Source organism: Microcebus murinus, chromosome 5 (assembly GCF_040939455.1).
Source record: "Microcebus murinus isolate Inina chromosome 5, M.murinus_Inina_mat1.0, whole genome shotgun sequence".
NCBI lineage: Eukaryota > Metazoa > Chordata > Mammalia > Primates > Cheirogaleidae > Microcebus > Microcebus murinus.
The window spans coordinates 59,706,056-59,718,377 of NC_134108.1; the positions used below are offsets into that span (position 1 = coordinate 59,706,056).

General features: G+C 39.1%; 1 protein-coding gene across 1 annotated transcript in view; it reads right to left on the reverse strand.

Annotated features, from left to right (window-relative positions):
• Positions 1-12,322, reverse strand: part of KLHL32 (kelch like family member 32) — a 191,144-nt gene that overhangs the window by 92,716 nt on the left and 86,106 nt on the right. The window contains exon 4 of the mRNA XM_012769433.3: positions 6,220-6,327. Coding sequence (XP_012624887.2) covers positions 6,220-6,327 — 108 coding nt within the window. The remainder of the gene's footprint in view (positions 1-6,219; positions 6,328-12,322) is intronic.

The window sequence follows — 12,322 nt, forward strand, 5'->3', positions numbered from 1 at the left end:
AGGGCCCGCAGAGCAGGGGCAGCCCGGCCCCTTCGCCCTCCAGGGCGAGGCCTGCTCTAGTCAAGGCCTCCGTGCATGGCTGCGCAAGGGTACCCACAAGGGCTTCGATGCATCCCGGCCTCTACTCAAGTAGTGCTCCGAGCACAGTGTGCCCAGAGGAAGGTCATGTCTCTAGTGCCAAGGTGGAGTGTGTGTTTATGCAGCCCTGTTGTTCACAGGTATTTTCAGAATATGTATTAGCATGAGGGGGGAAATTTGCTGTTTTAAAAAAATTTCCTGGATGAAATCTGTGGGCCAATTTTTAAGAAGGCTATACTTTAGAGCAATATGTAGGAGGAACACGCACACATCTTGTTACACTTAGCAGCATTCATTCATCACTCCCACTCTGCACTTCCAATTTCTCTCCAAGACAGCGACAATTTTCAGACGCTTAAAATACTTACATTTTATACTATACTTACTACAACTGACTAAACATATAATCAACTGTCACTGGAAATAGCTATAGGTGGATAAAAATCAAGGTTAACCCTGAATTTTTTCAAATCTATATATGCATTATGGTTAAAGACTATATATATCAGTAAATGTCCATAATAGTAAATAACAATTAAGAAACTGAAGAATTGTGCTTTCATTCATGCTTCCATATTTCAAACTCTTTGCTTTATCTTTTTTTTTTTTTTTTTTTTTGAGACAGAGTCTCACTTTGTTGCCCAGGCTAGAGTGCTGTGGTGTCAGCCTAGCTCACAGCAACATCAAACTCCTGGGCTCAAGCGATCCTTCTGCCTCAGCCTCCCCAGTAGCTAGGACTACACGCATGCACCACCATGCCTGGCTAATTTTTTCTATATATATTAGTTTCCCAATTAATTTTATTTCTATTTATAGTAGAGATGGGGTCTCGCTCTTGCTCAGGCTGGTTTCAAACTCCTGACTTCGAGCAATCTGCCCACCTCGGCCTCAGAGTGCTAGGATTACAGGCTTGAGCCACTGCGCCCAGCCTCTTTGCTTTATCTTAATCTCAATTCCACAGTACAGACAAAGCAGCTGCTTGCCATTCCCAAGCACACTACGATCTCAGGATTTTTTTTTTTTTTTTTTTTGCCATAATCTGTGTCCCTGTCTCAAACAAAGGGAACAAAGATTTATTATAAAGTCACTTTAATGTTTAAGAAACCAAACTCCCTTGGATGTTGCCCAAAAAAGACTATCAATTTCCAACTTCCCCTCCACAGCAAAGAGTAATCATAAACAGAATACAAGTGCAACTCTGAACCTTCACGGACTGAGGAAAGGCACAGTTTCCAGGCTGAGAAAACTAACAAAATAATTTACTCTCTAAAATGCCTGAACATTTCTCCTCCTTCAGCCTCCTTTAACGAACTGTAACAAATATAACTTAACCTTTTCTTAATGATGGAGGACAGTTAAAAAGAACTTGAAATTAGGAGGACTAAGGTTTTACTAATTGGGTCAAAATATACTGGAGAAATGATCTTAGTCAATTCACTCCAAATCCCGTATCATCATTTTTCAAATGGGATCACAACATTCCCCAGAGATGATTTAAAGATCAGGTTAAACAGCACATGTGAAGTAGCTAGTGCTGTCCTCTGGCTCTATTAGAAGGTGCTCTGTAAAATGTCAGCCACCTTCCTGCCCCTAGGTACACATGTGACAGATGAGTTACTACTGTATGCCTCAGGCTCATCACTCCTCTGCAGATGTCCAGTCAAGAATGGGTCTCTGGTATCTACACAGAACAAATGCAACCCTAGGTCTTGATTTTCTTTTTTTTTTGTGAGGCACTTGCACCAGCTACCTATCTATTTTCATCTCAGTTGGCTTTCTTTTTCTCATAAAAGTGGACTTTGAGCATCTGAGGCATATGACTCCTGGGCAATGGGACATGGATGCCCTTCTGCAAACTTCTTCCCTCTTTCTGAGTAGTTTTCTTACCCTTCCAAAAGTGAGCTCCCCTTCCGCTATCTTCAGTTCACATTTCATCAATGCTTTGTGCCACAGGCATCATCATATATATATTAAAACAGCCATTCTGAAGGAAACCACAAAGTAATCAAAGCAAACAATGAAGCAGCCACTTATTTTTGCATGTGTATTTTAACTAAGCCTTCACAGCCATTTTTGTGTTCTTGAGTTTACTAACAATTTAGACATGCTTTACAGTTTACAGCCTCTAAGCTTACAACCTTTAGTTCTTAATGCTGCTGAGTACAGATACTATTATTTACTATTTCATCTCCATTGCACACCTATGAAGTATGAGCTATGGATTTCAGTCTTTAGAGATGGTCAAATGCAGGTGCAACTGTAATTCAGGTATAAAGATAAAAATTCACACAGACACAATTTACAATTGATATCTTTCTTTATATCGCTAAACAAAAAATCCATATATTATTTATTCACCTCACTAGGAATATTTTTTAGCAACTCTGTGAATGATAACTGCCTGACTGAATGTTCTAAAGCTTGAAATTTGGCTGGGCTAATCCTAAATTTATGATCCATCACCTTACTTTCTCCCTTTGTACCTCCTAATTGATGGATGATTTTTTTGTCCTTTCTCACTACTATTTTTATTCTACTTGCCAGAGTTGACTCAATTACTCTGTGAAACATATCTCAAAGTCTACTAACTCCAGAAAAGAGAATAGACAATATCATATATTTTAATAAGCCTCTAAAAAAAATTTAATAGAAAATGGAAACTAAAAAGATAATAAAAAAGATCAATGAAACTAAAAGTTGGTTTTTGAAAAGATAAACAAAATCAACAAAATTTAACCAGACTAAAAAAAAGACAAATAACTAAAATCGGAAATGACAGAGGAGATATTATAACTGGTATCACAGAAATACCAAGGATCATAAAAGACTACTGTGAATAATTATATACTAACAAATGGATAACCTAGAAGAAATGAATAAATTCCCAGAAATATACAACCTACTAAGATTGAATAAAAAAGAAATAAAAAATCTGAACAGATAAAAATAAAAAATCTGACAAATAGCATGTAAAAAGATTGAATCAATAATTTAAAAATCTCCCATCAAAGAAAAGCCCAGGACCTGATGGCTTCACAGCAGAATTCTACCAAATACCAATCCTTTGGGAAAAAACTGAGGAAGAAGGAATGCCTTCAAATTCATTTTATAAGACCAGTATTAGACTGATATCAAAGTAAGACAAGAACACTACAAGAAAGGAAAATTACAGGCCAATATGTCTGACAAACATAGATGTAAAAATACTCAAGGAAGGAAAAATATTAGCAAACCCAACAAAATAATAGCAAACTGAATTCAACAGCACATTAAAAGAATCATTCACTATAATCAAGTGAGATTTACCCTTGGGATGCAAGGATGGTTGAACATATGCAAATCAATAAATGTGATACAGCATATTCACAGAATGAAGAACAAAAACCATATGATCATCTCAATAGATGCAGAAAAAGCATTTGACAAAATTCAACATCCTTTCATGTTAAAAACTCTCAACAAATTAGGCACAGAAGGAATGTACCTCAAAACAATAAAGGCCATATACGAAAAGCTCATCATTAACATTATACTCAGTGAAAAGTTGAAAGCTCTTTCTCTAAGATTAGAAACAAGAGAAGGATGCCCACTCATTCTGACTACTTCTATTCAACATAGTACTGGAAATTCTAGCCAGAGGAATTAGACAAGAAAAAAAAAAAAGGTATCCAAGATCTTGAATAGCTGAAGCAATTTTGTACAAAAAGGACAAAGCTGGAGGCATCACAAGAAGCAAGAAAACAATTAACCCAATCACAATGTTGGCAAAGGACCTAATAGACTCATCTCAAAAGAAGACACATAAATGGCCAACAGATATATGAAAAAATGTTCATCATGATTAATAACCAGGGAAAGGCAAATTAAAACCACAATGAAATATCACTTCATGCCTATCAGAATGGCTATTAAGCAAAAGACAAAAGATAACAAGTATTGACAAGTATGTGGAGAAAAAAATGAACCCTTGTGAACTGGAATGTAAATTAATATATCCATTATGAAAAAGAGTATGGAGGTTCCTCAGAAAACTAAAAATAGAATTACCATGGGAACTACAGCAATCCCACTTCTGGGTGTATATCCAAAGGAATTAAAATCAGTATGCTGTAGAAATATTTCTCTGTACTCTCATGTTCATTGCAGCATTATTCACAATAGCTAAGATACAGAAGCACCTATTCATCATCAGATGAATAGACAAAGAAATAGTGGTATATATACCCAATGGAAGACTATTTAGCTTTAAAAAAGGGAGAAATCCTGTCATTTGCAACAATATGGATGAACCTTGATGACATTATACTAAGTGAAATAGACCAGGCACAGAAAGATAAATACCTCATGATCTCACTTATATATGGAATCTAAAAAAGTTGAACTCGTAGAAGTGGAGAATACAATGGTGGTTACCAGAGACCGGGGAGGGAGATTGTCTTAATCCATTTAGTGTTGCTATCAAGGAGTACTTGAGGCTGGGGAATCTATAAAGAAAAGAGGCTTATTTGGCTCACAGTTCTACAGACTAAGAAGCATATCACCAGCATCTGCTTCTGGTGAGAGCTTCAGGCTGCTTCTACTCATGGCATAAGGGGAAGGGGATTTGGTATTTGTAGAAATCACATGGTGAGACAGGAAGCAAGGAGGGGGAGGTGTCAGGTTGTTTCTAACAACCAGCTCTTATGGGAACTAATAGTGAGAACTCACTCACCCTCTTGGCCCCACAGGGAGGGCATTAATCTATTCCAGAGAAAATCCAACCCCAGGACTCAAACACCTCCCATTAGGTCCCACCTCCAACATTGGGGATCACATTTCAACATGAAATTTGGAGGGGACAAACATCCAAACCATAGCAGAGGAGCAGAGGTAGGTGGGGAAAGGGGAGATGTTGATCAAAGGGAAGAAAGTCCTAGTTAAACAAGAGGAATAAGCTTTCGTGATCTATTGTACTGAATAGTGACTAAAATAACAATACACTGTATATTTCAAAATTGCTAAGAGTAGATTTTAAATGTTTTTACCACTAAAAAATGCTAAGTATGTGGAATGATGGATTTCTCACTTAGACTGATTTAATCATTCCACATTGTAAACATATATCAAAATATCACATTAACCCCATAAATATATATAATTGTCAATTAAAAATAAAATCAAAGAAAGAAGAAAAATTAATGGAAAGGTGACCTGCCACCCATTATTCAAGACCCAAATAGCACCTTCTCTGTGAAATTTTATACCAGTGGCCCCACTTGACCAAATCCTTGCTTCTCCCACTGTGATTTATATTCCGCTTCTATTATGACTCCCAGTGAGGACACATAATTATGTATATATGCGTCTCTCCCCCACCAGGATGTGAACCTACCAAGAGAAGAAGCCCTTATTTTAGCATAGAAAATACTGAATTCAAGTTGGATGTAATGGAATTAAAGAACAAAATTTTATAAAGAGTATAAACATCCAGTCTGTGTCTGAATTGATTTATTTGATTAGTTCTCAAATGTAAATGGATATACTCTGATGTCCTGTAAATCCTGTAACAATTTTAGTCATGATCATATCAGGATTTAAAATCATCACAATCTAATCTAAATCCCTTATATTCTGACTCTGAGATATGTGGAAGACACGGTACCAAGATGCTGGACATAGATTTTTGGAGGTTTAGATATTTTTTGTCTTGTTTTTAAGACAATAAAGCCATGACTGAGTCACTGAGCTTGAGTGATAACAATGACTGTCTAAGTTATCTTGCAAACTCTTTCCCTTATGATAGTTAAGATATTTTCAAAATTTACCAGCAAGCACTGAGTTAAGATTAAAATACTGTGTTCACCACCGGGGGGAGGGAGGAAGGCAGGGGCAATATTTGTAACCCTAACAATATTTGTACCTCCATAATATGATGAAATAAAAGGGAAAAAAATACTGTGCTCACTGTATCATATCAAAAATCAAATTGCTTTACTTATCTTTCCATGATGTTAGTTATAAAATTAAGTAGATGTGAAACTTCAAAATGAAACCTCAAAATGAATAACAAAAATATAAGTAAATCTCATACCTCAAGGATAATTTCCTCTGGTTTGGTACCGTTAACGTGTTAACCCTCTCAGATCACATTTGGTACCATACCTGTCCTGTGTATGCAAACTCCAGAGCCTGCTTTAAGCCAAGGCTGGTCACACCGTGCAAATTCACCTCATCAGCTCCACTTTCCACCATACAAAGACTGAACATTGCCTGAAGGGGGAAAAAAAAGAAAGAAAGAGACAGAATTATGTGTCTTAGAATGCAAGGGAACAAGACAACAACCTAGAGAGACTAAGAACGAAAAAGTTTTACCAGTTAAAGATTGTTTTTGATTTGGTAATGCTTCTACAAAGCTTCATCCATCCACACAAACCACTGCAAATCACTTTGACGTCTAAACAGTTATAGTAACAACACACACAGTACCTCATTCCTTACAGACAGAGTCTCATTTGAGGTGACTGTGTTTAGGCTCAATTAATTCATTCTCTTGATTCTGGGTTCTGATACTAAGTAATAGGCAACAATCCCAAACACTCTGGCCAATAGGCTATGGAAAGTGGCACCTTCATCTCCTGACTTCTCTGCCTTTTTTTCTGCCTCATTCCAATGACACATCTTGTTCCCCTCATCTGCCATGTATCACACACACATTCCATTCCAGTCCTTCTCAAAGTGTGGTCCCTGAACCAGCAACATTAGCATCACCTGGAAACTTGAGTGAGTATGGATTCTCAGGGCCTCACTGCAGGCCTACTAAACTCGAAACTCAGGGTGGGGCCAGTGATCTGTGTTGTAACAGGGCCTTCAGGTAACTCTGATGCTCACCTGAATTTGAGAACCACTAAGTTATTCAGTACAATTCAATTTATCCCCAACCAATTATTCAAATGACCAACTTATTGAAAATCAGTTCTCCCACAAATGATCAGTATGTCAAATGAAAAGACATACAAATAGCCAACAGTATATGAAAAAGTGCTCAACATTACTAATCATCAGGGAAAAACAGATCAAAACCACAATGAGGTATCACCTGTTAGGATGGCTATTACCAAAAAGACAAGTGTTGGTGAGGCTGTAGAGAAAAGGGAATCTTCATTCACTGTTGGTGAGAATGTAAACTGACATAGCCATTATGGGAAACAGTATAGTTGTGCCTCAAAAAATTAAAAATAAGCCAGGCATGGTAGACTGCACCTGTAATCCCAGCTACTTGGGAGGCTGACGTGGGAGAATTGCTTGAGCCCAGGAGTTTGATACCGGCCTGGGCAACAATGTGACATCCCATCTAAAGGAAAAATTAAAAACAGAACTACCTTATGACCCAGCAATGTCACTTTTGGGTAAATACGCAAAGGAAATGAAATCAGGCCGGGCGCGGTGGCTCACGCCTGTAATCCTAGCTCTTGGGAGGCCGAGGCGGGCGGATTGCTCAAGGTCAGGAGTTCAAAACCAGCCTGAGCAAGAGCGAGACCCCGTCTCTACTATAAATAGAAAGAAATTAATTGGCCAACTGATATATATATTAAAAAAAATTAGCCGGGCATGGTGGCGCATGCCTGTAGTCCCAGCTACTCGGGAGGCTGAGGCAGAAGGATAGCTCGAGCCCAGGAGTTTGAGGTTGCTGTGAGCTAGGCTGACGCCATGGCACTCACTCTAGCCTGGACAACAAAGCGAGACTCTGCCTCAAAAAAAAAAAAAAAAAAAAAAAAGGAAATGAAATCAGTATCTCAAAGAGTTATCCACACTCCCATGTTCACTGCAGCATTATTCACAATAGCCAACATAAGGAAACAACCTAAATGTCCACTGATGGATGAATGGATTTAAAAAATGTGAGATACACACATACACAGTTGAATATTATTCAGCCTTAAAAAGGAAAGAAATCCTGCCATTTGCAACAACACGGATGAACCTGAAGGGCATTATGCTAAGTGAAATAAACCAGACATAGAAAGATAAATATTGAATGATCTCACTTCCATAGGCATATCTTGGAGATACTGTGGGTTTGGTTCCAGATCACCATGATAAAGTGAATATCACCATAAAGTGAGTCACAGAAATTTGTTGGTTTCCCAGTGCATATAAAAGTTATGTTTACACTATACTATAGTCTATTAGGTGTACATACAAAGTGAACAATACCTGACATACAGCAAACGCTTAGTCAAATTTATATTTTGTGATAACAATGAAATAGAATGAAGTTTCTTTTATGTATTCCCTAGTTAAAAGAATTGATAGAGTCTCTCTTCAGAATCGAGCCACCTTCAGGAGGTGAGTAGAGGAAAGATGAGTCTAATCTTATCTTGATTTCACTTCTTAGATTTCTGCAAAAGTTAAATATAGGGGACTCGAGAATTGATTAATGTATTGATGCAGCAAGTGCCAGTTGGCAAGTGCCAACTCAGTGCCAGGCACAGTGTGTGCTCTGAGGGCCACAGGGCCGTCTGCTGCAGGAGCTGTAGGGGGGCCTAGACTCTCCATGCCCAGGGCTGGAGAGTTGTCATATTCCTTCTTTTCTCGATCAAATCACAGCTCTGGCTACTCTAGGGAATGATGAGTTGAGTTTCCCCCGGTGACTTAATTCTAAAATCTAGCTGGTAGGTGCTGCCGTGGGTCCGTGCCAAGGCCAGGCTGGACCAGCCCGGAGGGAGAGGGAGGGGCTCTGAGTCTAGACCAGAGATGTCCAGTAGAAACATAATGTGACCCGCCTATGTAATTAGAAATTTTCTAGTAGCCTCATTAAATAGAGTAAAAACAAACAAATCAAAATGATTCTAATTGGTAATTTTTTTTTAATCATTTCGACATGGGTTTACATTGATGATATATTTTTCAAAGAATTTTTTTTCTTTCTTTTTTTTTTTTTTTTTTTTTGGCCAGCACAGTGGCTCACACCTATAATCCCAGCACTTTGGGAGACAGAGGTAGGAGGAGCGCTTGAGCCCAGGATTTTGAGACCAGCCTGGGCAACATAGCAAGACCCTGTTTGGACAGAAAACAAACTTAACCAGGTAAGGTGGTGTTCACAACTCCAGTCTCAGATATTTAAGAGGCTAAGGCAGAAGATCACTTGAGCCCAGGATTTTGAGGTTGCAGTGAGCGATGATCATACCATAGCACTTCAGCCTGGGTGACAGAGCAAGACTCTGTTACTAAGCAAAAAAAGTGTTTTTGGTTTTGTTGGTTTTGTTTTTTTTTTTTGAGACAGGGTTTCCATAAGTTGCCTAGGCTTGTCTTGGACTCCTGGGCTCAAGGAATCCTCCTCTTTCAGTGCCCCCACAGCTAGGAATACAAGCACACACCATCACACCTGGCAGTTGGCAGTTTTAGGGTTTTTTGTTTTGGTTTTTTTTTTGCCAAACTTGTAAATATGAATCTTCACAATCTTGGATAAAGAGTCCCTTTAATAAAATGACTGGTCTGACGAGTGTGGCTTTTAGGAAAGACCTCTGAGTAAGTCTGACTAATTTCCTTGATCAAAATATGAGATCTTATTTCCATGATCGAAAATTAAACTAGCTCCATTCATAGATTAATTTTGATGCCCTGTATTTCATTTCAAGAGTTTCATTCCTAATCCCAAACCTTAACAACATCTGTAATGTACGAGACCTAATGGCAGTATTTGTCCTTATTAATATAAGAAACCCTGAAGTCAAAATGACATCCTTGATTTGTGCCGATCTGTTTGCAACTTCAGCAATAATCCAATTTCTGGCATAATTAAATCAAAGCCTGATTGGGTTAAGGAAGATAAGCAGGGCGTGGCTAGGGAGGGAGGAGGGACCCTCTATATAAAAACCGCTGCTGAGTGGAGCTCACTCCAGGACTGAGCTGTCGGTGGAAACAGGTGGAGGACGGAGGAACTAGCGGAAGACACACGGTCGCCATGGCTGAACAATTTAAAGAAGCAAGTACATGTGTCCTCTGCCTGTCTTATCTTGAAAAACCCGTACGCCTCAGCTGTGGCTTTATCTGCTGCCTCCGATGCATCAGCACACTCCAGAAGGACCCCAGTGGGGAAGGCATCTCATGCCCCTCCTGTCCCCTGGCCACTCAGAAGAACGACATCCGGCCCAGTTACCAGCTGGGGAAGTTGGTTTCCACAATCAAGGAGCTAGAGCCCCAGCTGAGAGCAGTTCTATACCAGAACCCAAGAATGCTGAAGTTCCAAGTGGACATGACCTTGGACATTGACACGGCCAACAATGGACTCATCGTTTCTGATGACCTGAGGTCTGTCCGTTGCGGGCCACTCAGACAGAATCGGAGGGAGCGTGCTGAGAGATTCAAACGCGTAACATGTGTCCTGGGAACCCCTCGGCTCACCTCGGGACGCCATTACTGGGAAGTGGACGTGGGGACAAGCAAAGAATGGGACCTGGGTGTTTGCAAAGAATCTGTCGATCGACAGGGCCCAGTTCTACTGTCTTCGGCACTTGGCTTCTGGACTGTGGGTTTGAGAAAGGAAGTGCTCCTCGCAGCCAGCACTGTGCCCCTAACTGCCCCCCTGGTGAGTCCCCGGTTGCGCCGAGTAGGCATTTTCCTGGATATGGATATTGGAACCATTTCCTTTTACAACGTTAGCGATGGCTCCCACATCTTTACATTCACTAAGGTGTCTGTCGCAGAGCCACTGCGTGCATTCTTTTCTCCTGCAAATTCGGTTAATGACAATCAAAGCCTCCTGACTATCTGTCCCATGACAAATCTGGGCACTGCCAGATCTCCAATTCATCCTGAACAAGGCAAATAAACGTCTAGCCACAAAAACCATGTAGAGAAAATCACTTTGTGCCAGAAGCTAAAAACATTTCTGCTTGGGACAGCACATGGGACGTTGCATGAATCACGAATATAAATTAAGTAGACATTTGTAATATTTTGGGTGAGGCAATTGCATTGCATGTAACAAAATGTTTGTACCCCCATAATATCTGAATAATAAAAAAAAAGAAATATCAAAAAAAAATTGATATATTAGAAGTATCAGTTTCTGGCTCTTTTTTCTAAATCAAGTGTTGTGGCTATAGATAAAAAATGCTAACAGCAAATTGACTTTAGAGTTAAATGGATTCTGTTTATGCAAAAGATGGCCTGGAAACTCCAACAGAAAAAAGCACAAGTCACAGTAAAAAAATAAAATAAAATAAAATAAAAATAATTTGTGTAATTCTGAATTTTTTTTCTAGATTTCTTACAACTACTTTGAAAAGAACCTGAAAAATTTTTCATGTTGCTTTCAATATCTTTGTATTATATGGGTGGTTAAGTTTTTAATATTCTCTACACCAAGTTCTTTTTCGATATCTTCCAAGTTGCAGCTGTACCTGTGGTGACCAGCTGCTCCCCACCAGCCCATACACAGAGCAGGACCAAAATGGCTCAAACTGCAGAAGAATGATTGGGTTAATGAAACAGAAAAACTTCCTGAGAGCAAAGGTTACAAAATCAAAACAGGCTGCCAATGGAGTTTTTAAAATCCACTTTTCTAAGTTCTTTCAAAAGTAATCAGAGTGACAGTGGCATAGAACAGGGATCCTCAACCAGAGGTTTGTGAGCCAATGAACTTGTAGCCTGGCTTAGTAGAGTTGGGGAGAAAACACAATTCCTTAAACAATGTACATCTGTATTTGCACACATCTGTATAAGCAATAAAGGCACACCAAGTTGGTAATTGTTTTATAGCAACATAATTAAATAAATTTATCTATAATTGTTATATTATAGGGCATGATTGTAAAGGGAAAGAAGGGACTCGGTTTTATCCATTTATATAAGTATTATTTGGATCATTACAATGAACATGTGAATGACTGCCTTTTTAAAACTTTGCTTTATTTTTAGTGTTCAGGACTGTGTAGGAAGATACATCTGACTTGAATCCTGTTCCTATAACCTGGTGATGTGGGCAATTTACCCTTACCCTTTGGCTAATCTGTTAACTTCTATGAGCCCCAGGCCCCTCATCTGTAAAATGGAGATAAAAATCAACTTCACAGGGTTGTCTTAAGGTTTAGATAAAATTATGCTTAACGTCAAGCATGATACCTGGCACCTAGAAGATGCTCAGTAAGTAGAAACTGTTGTTATGGGGAGACTGCTCTACCTTTCCCATGTCTCCTTTTAATTCCAATTAAAATGAGAGCTGAGAAACAGTCCCCTCCACCCAACCACTTCTGAATCCACT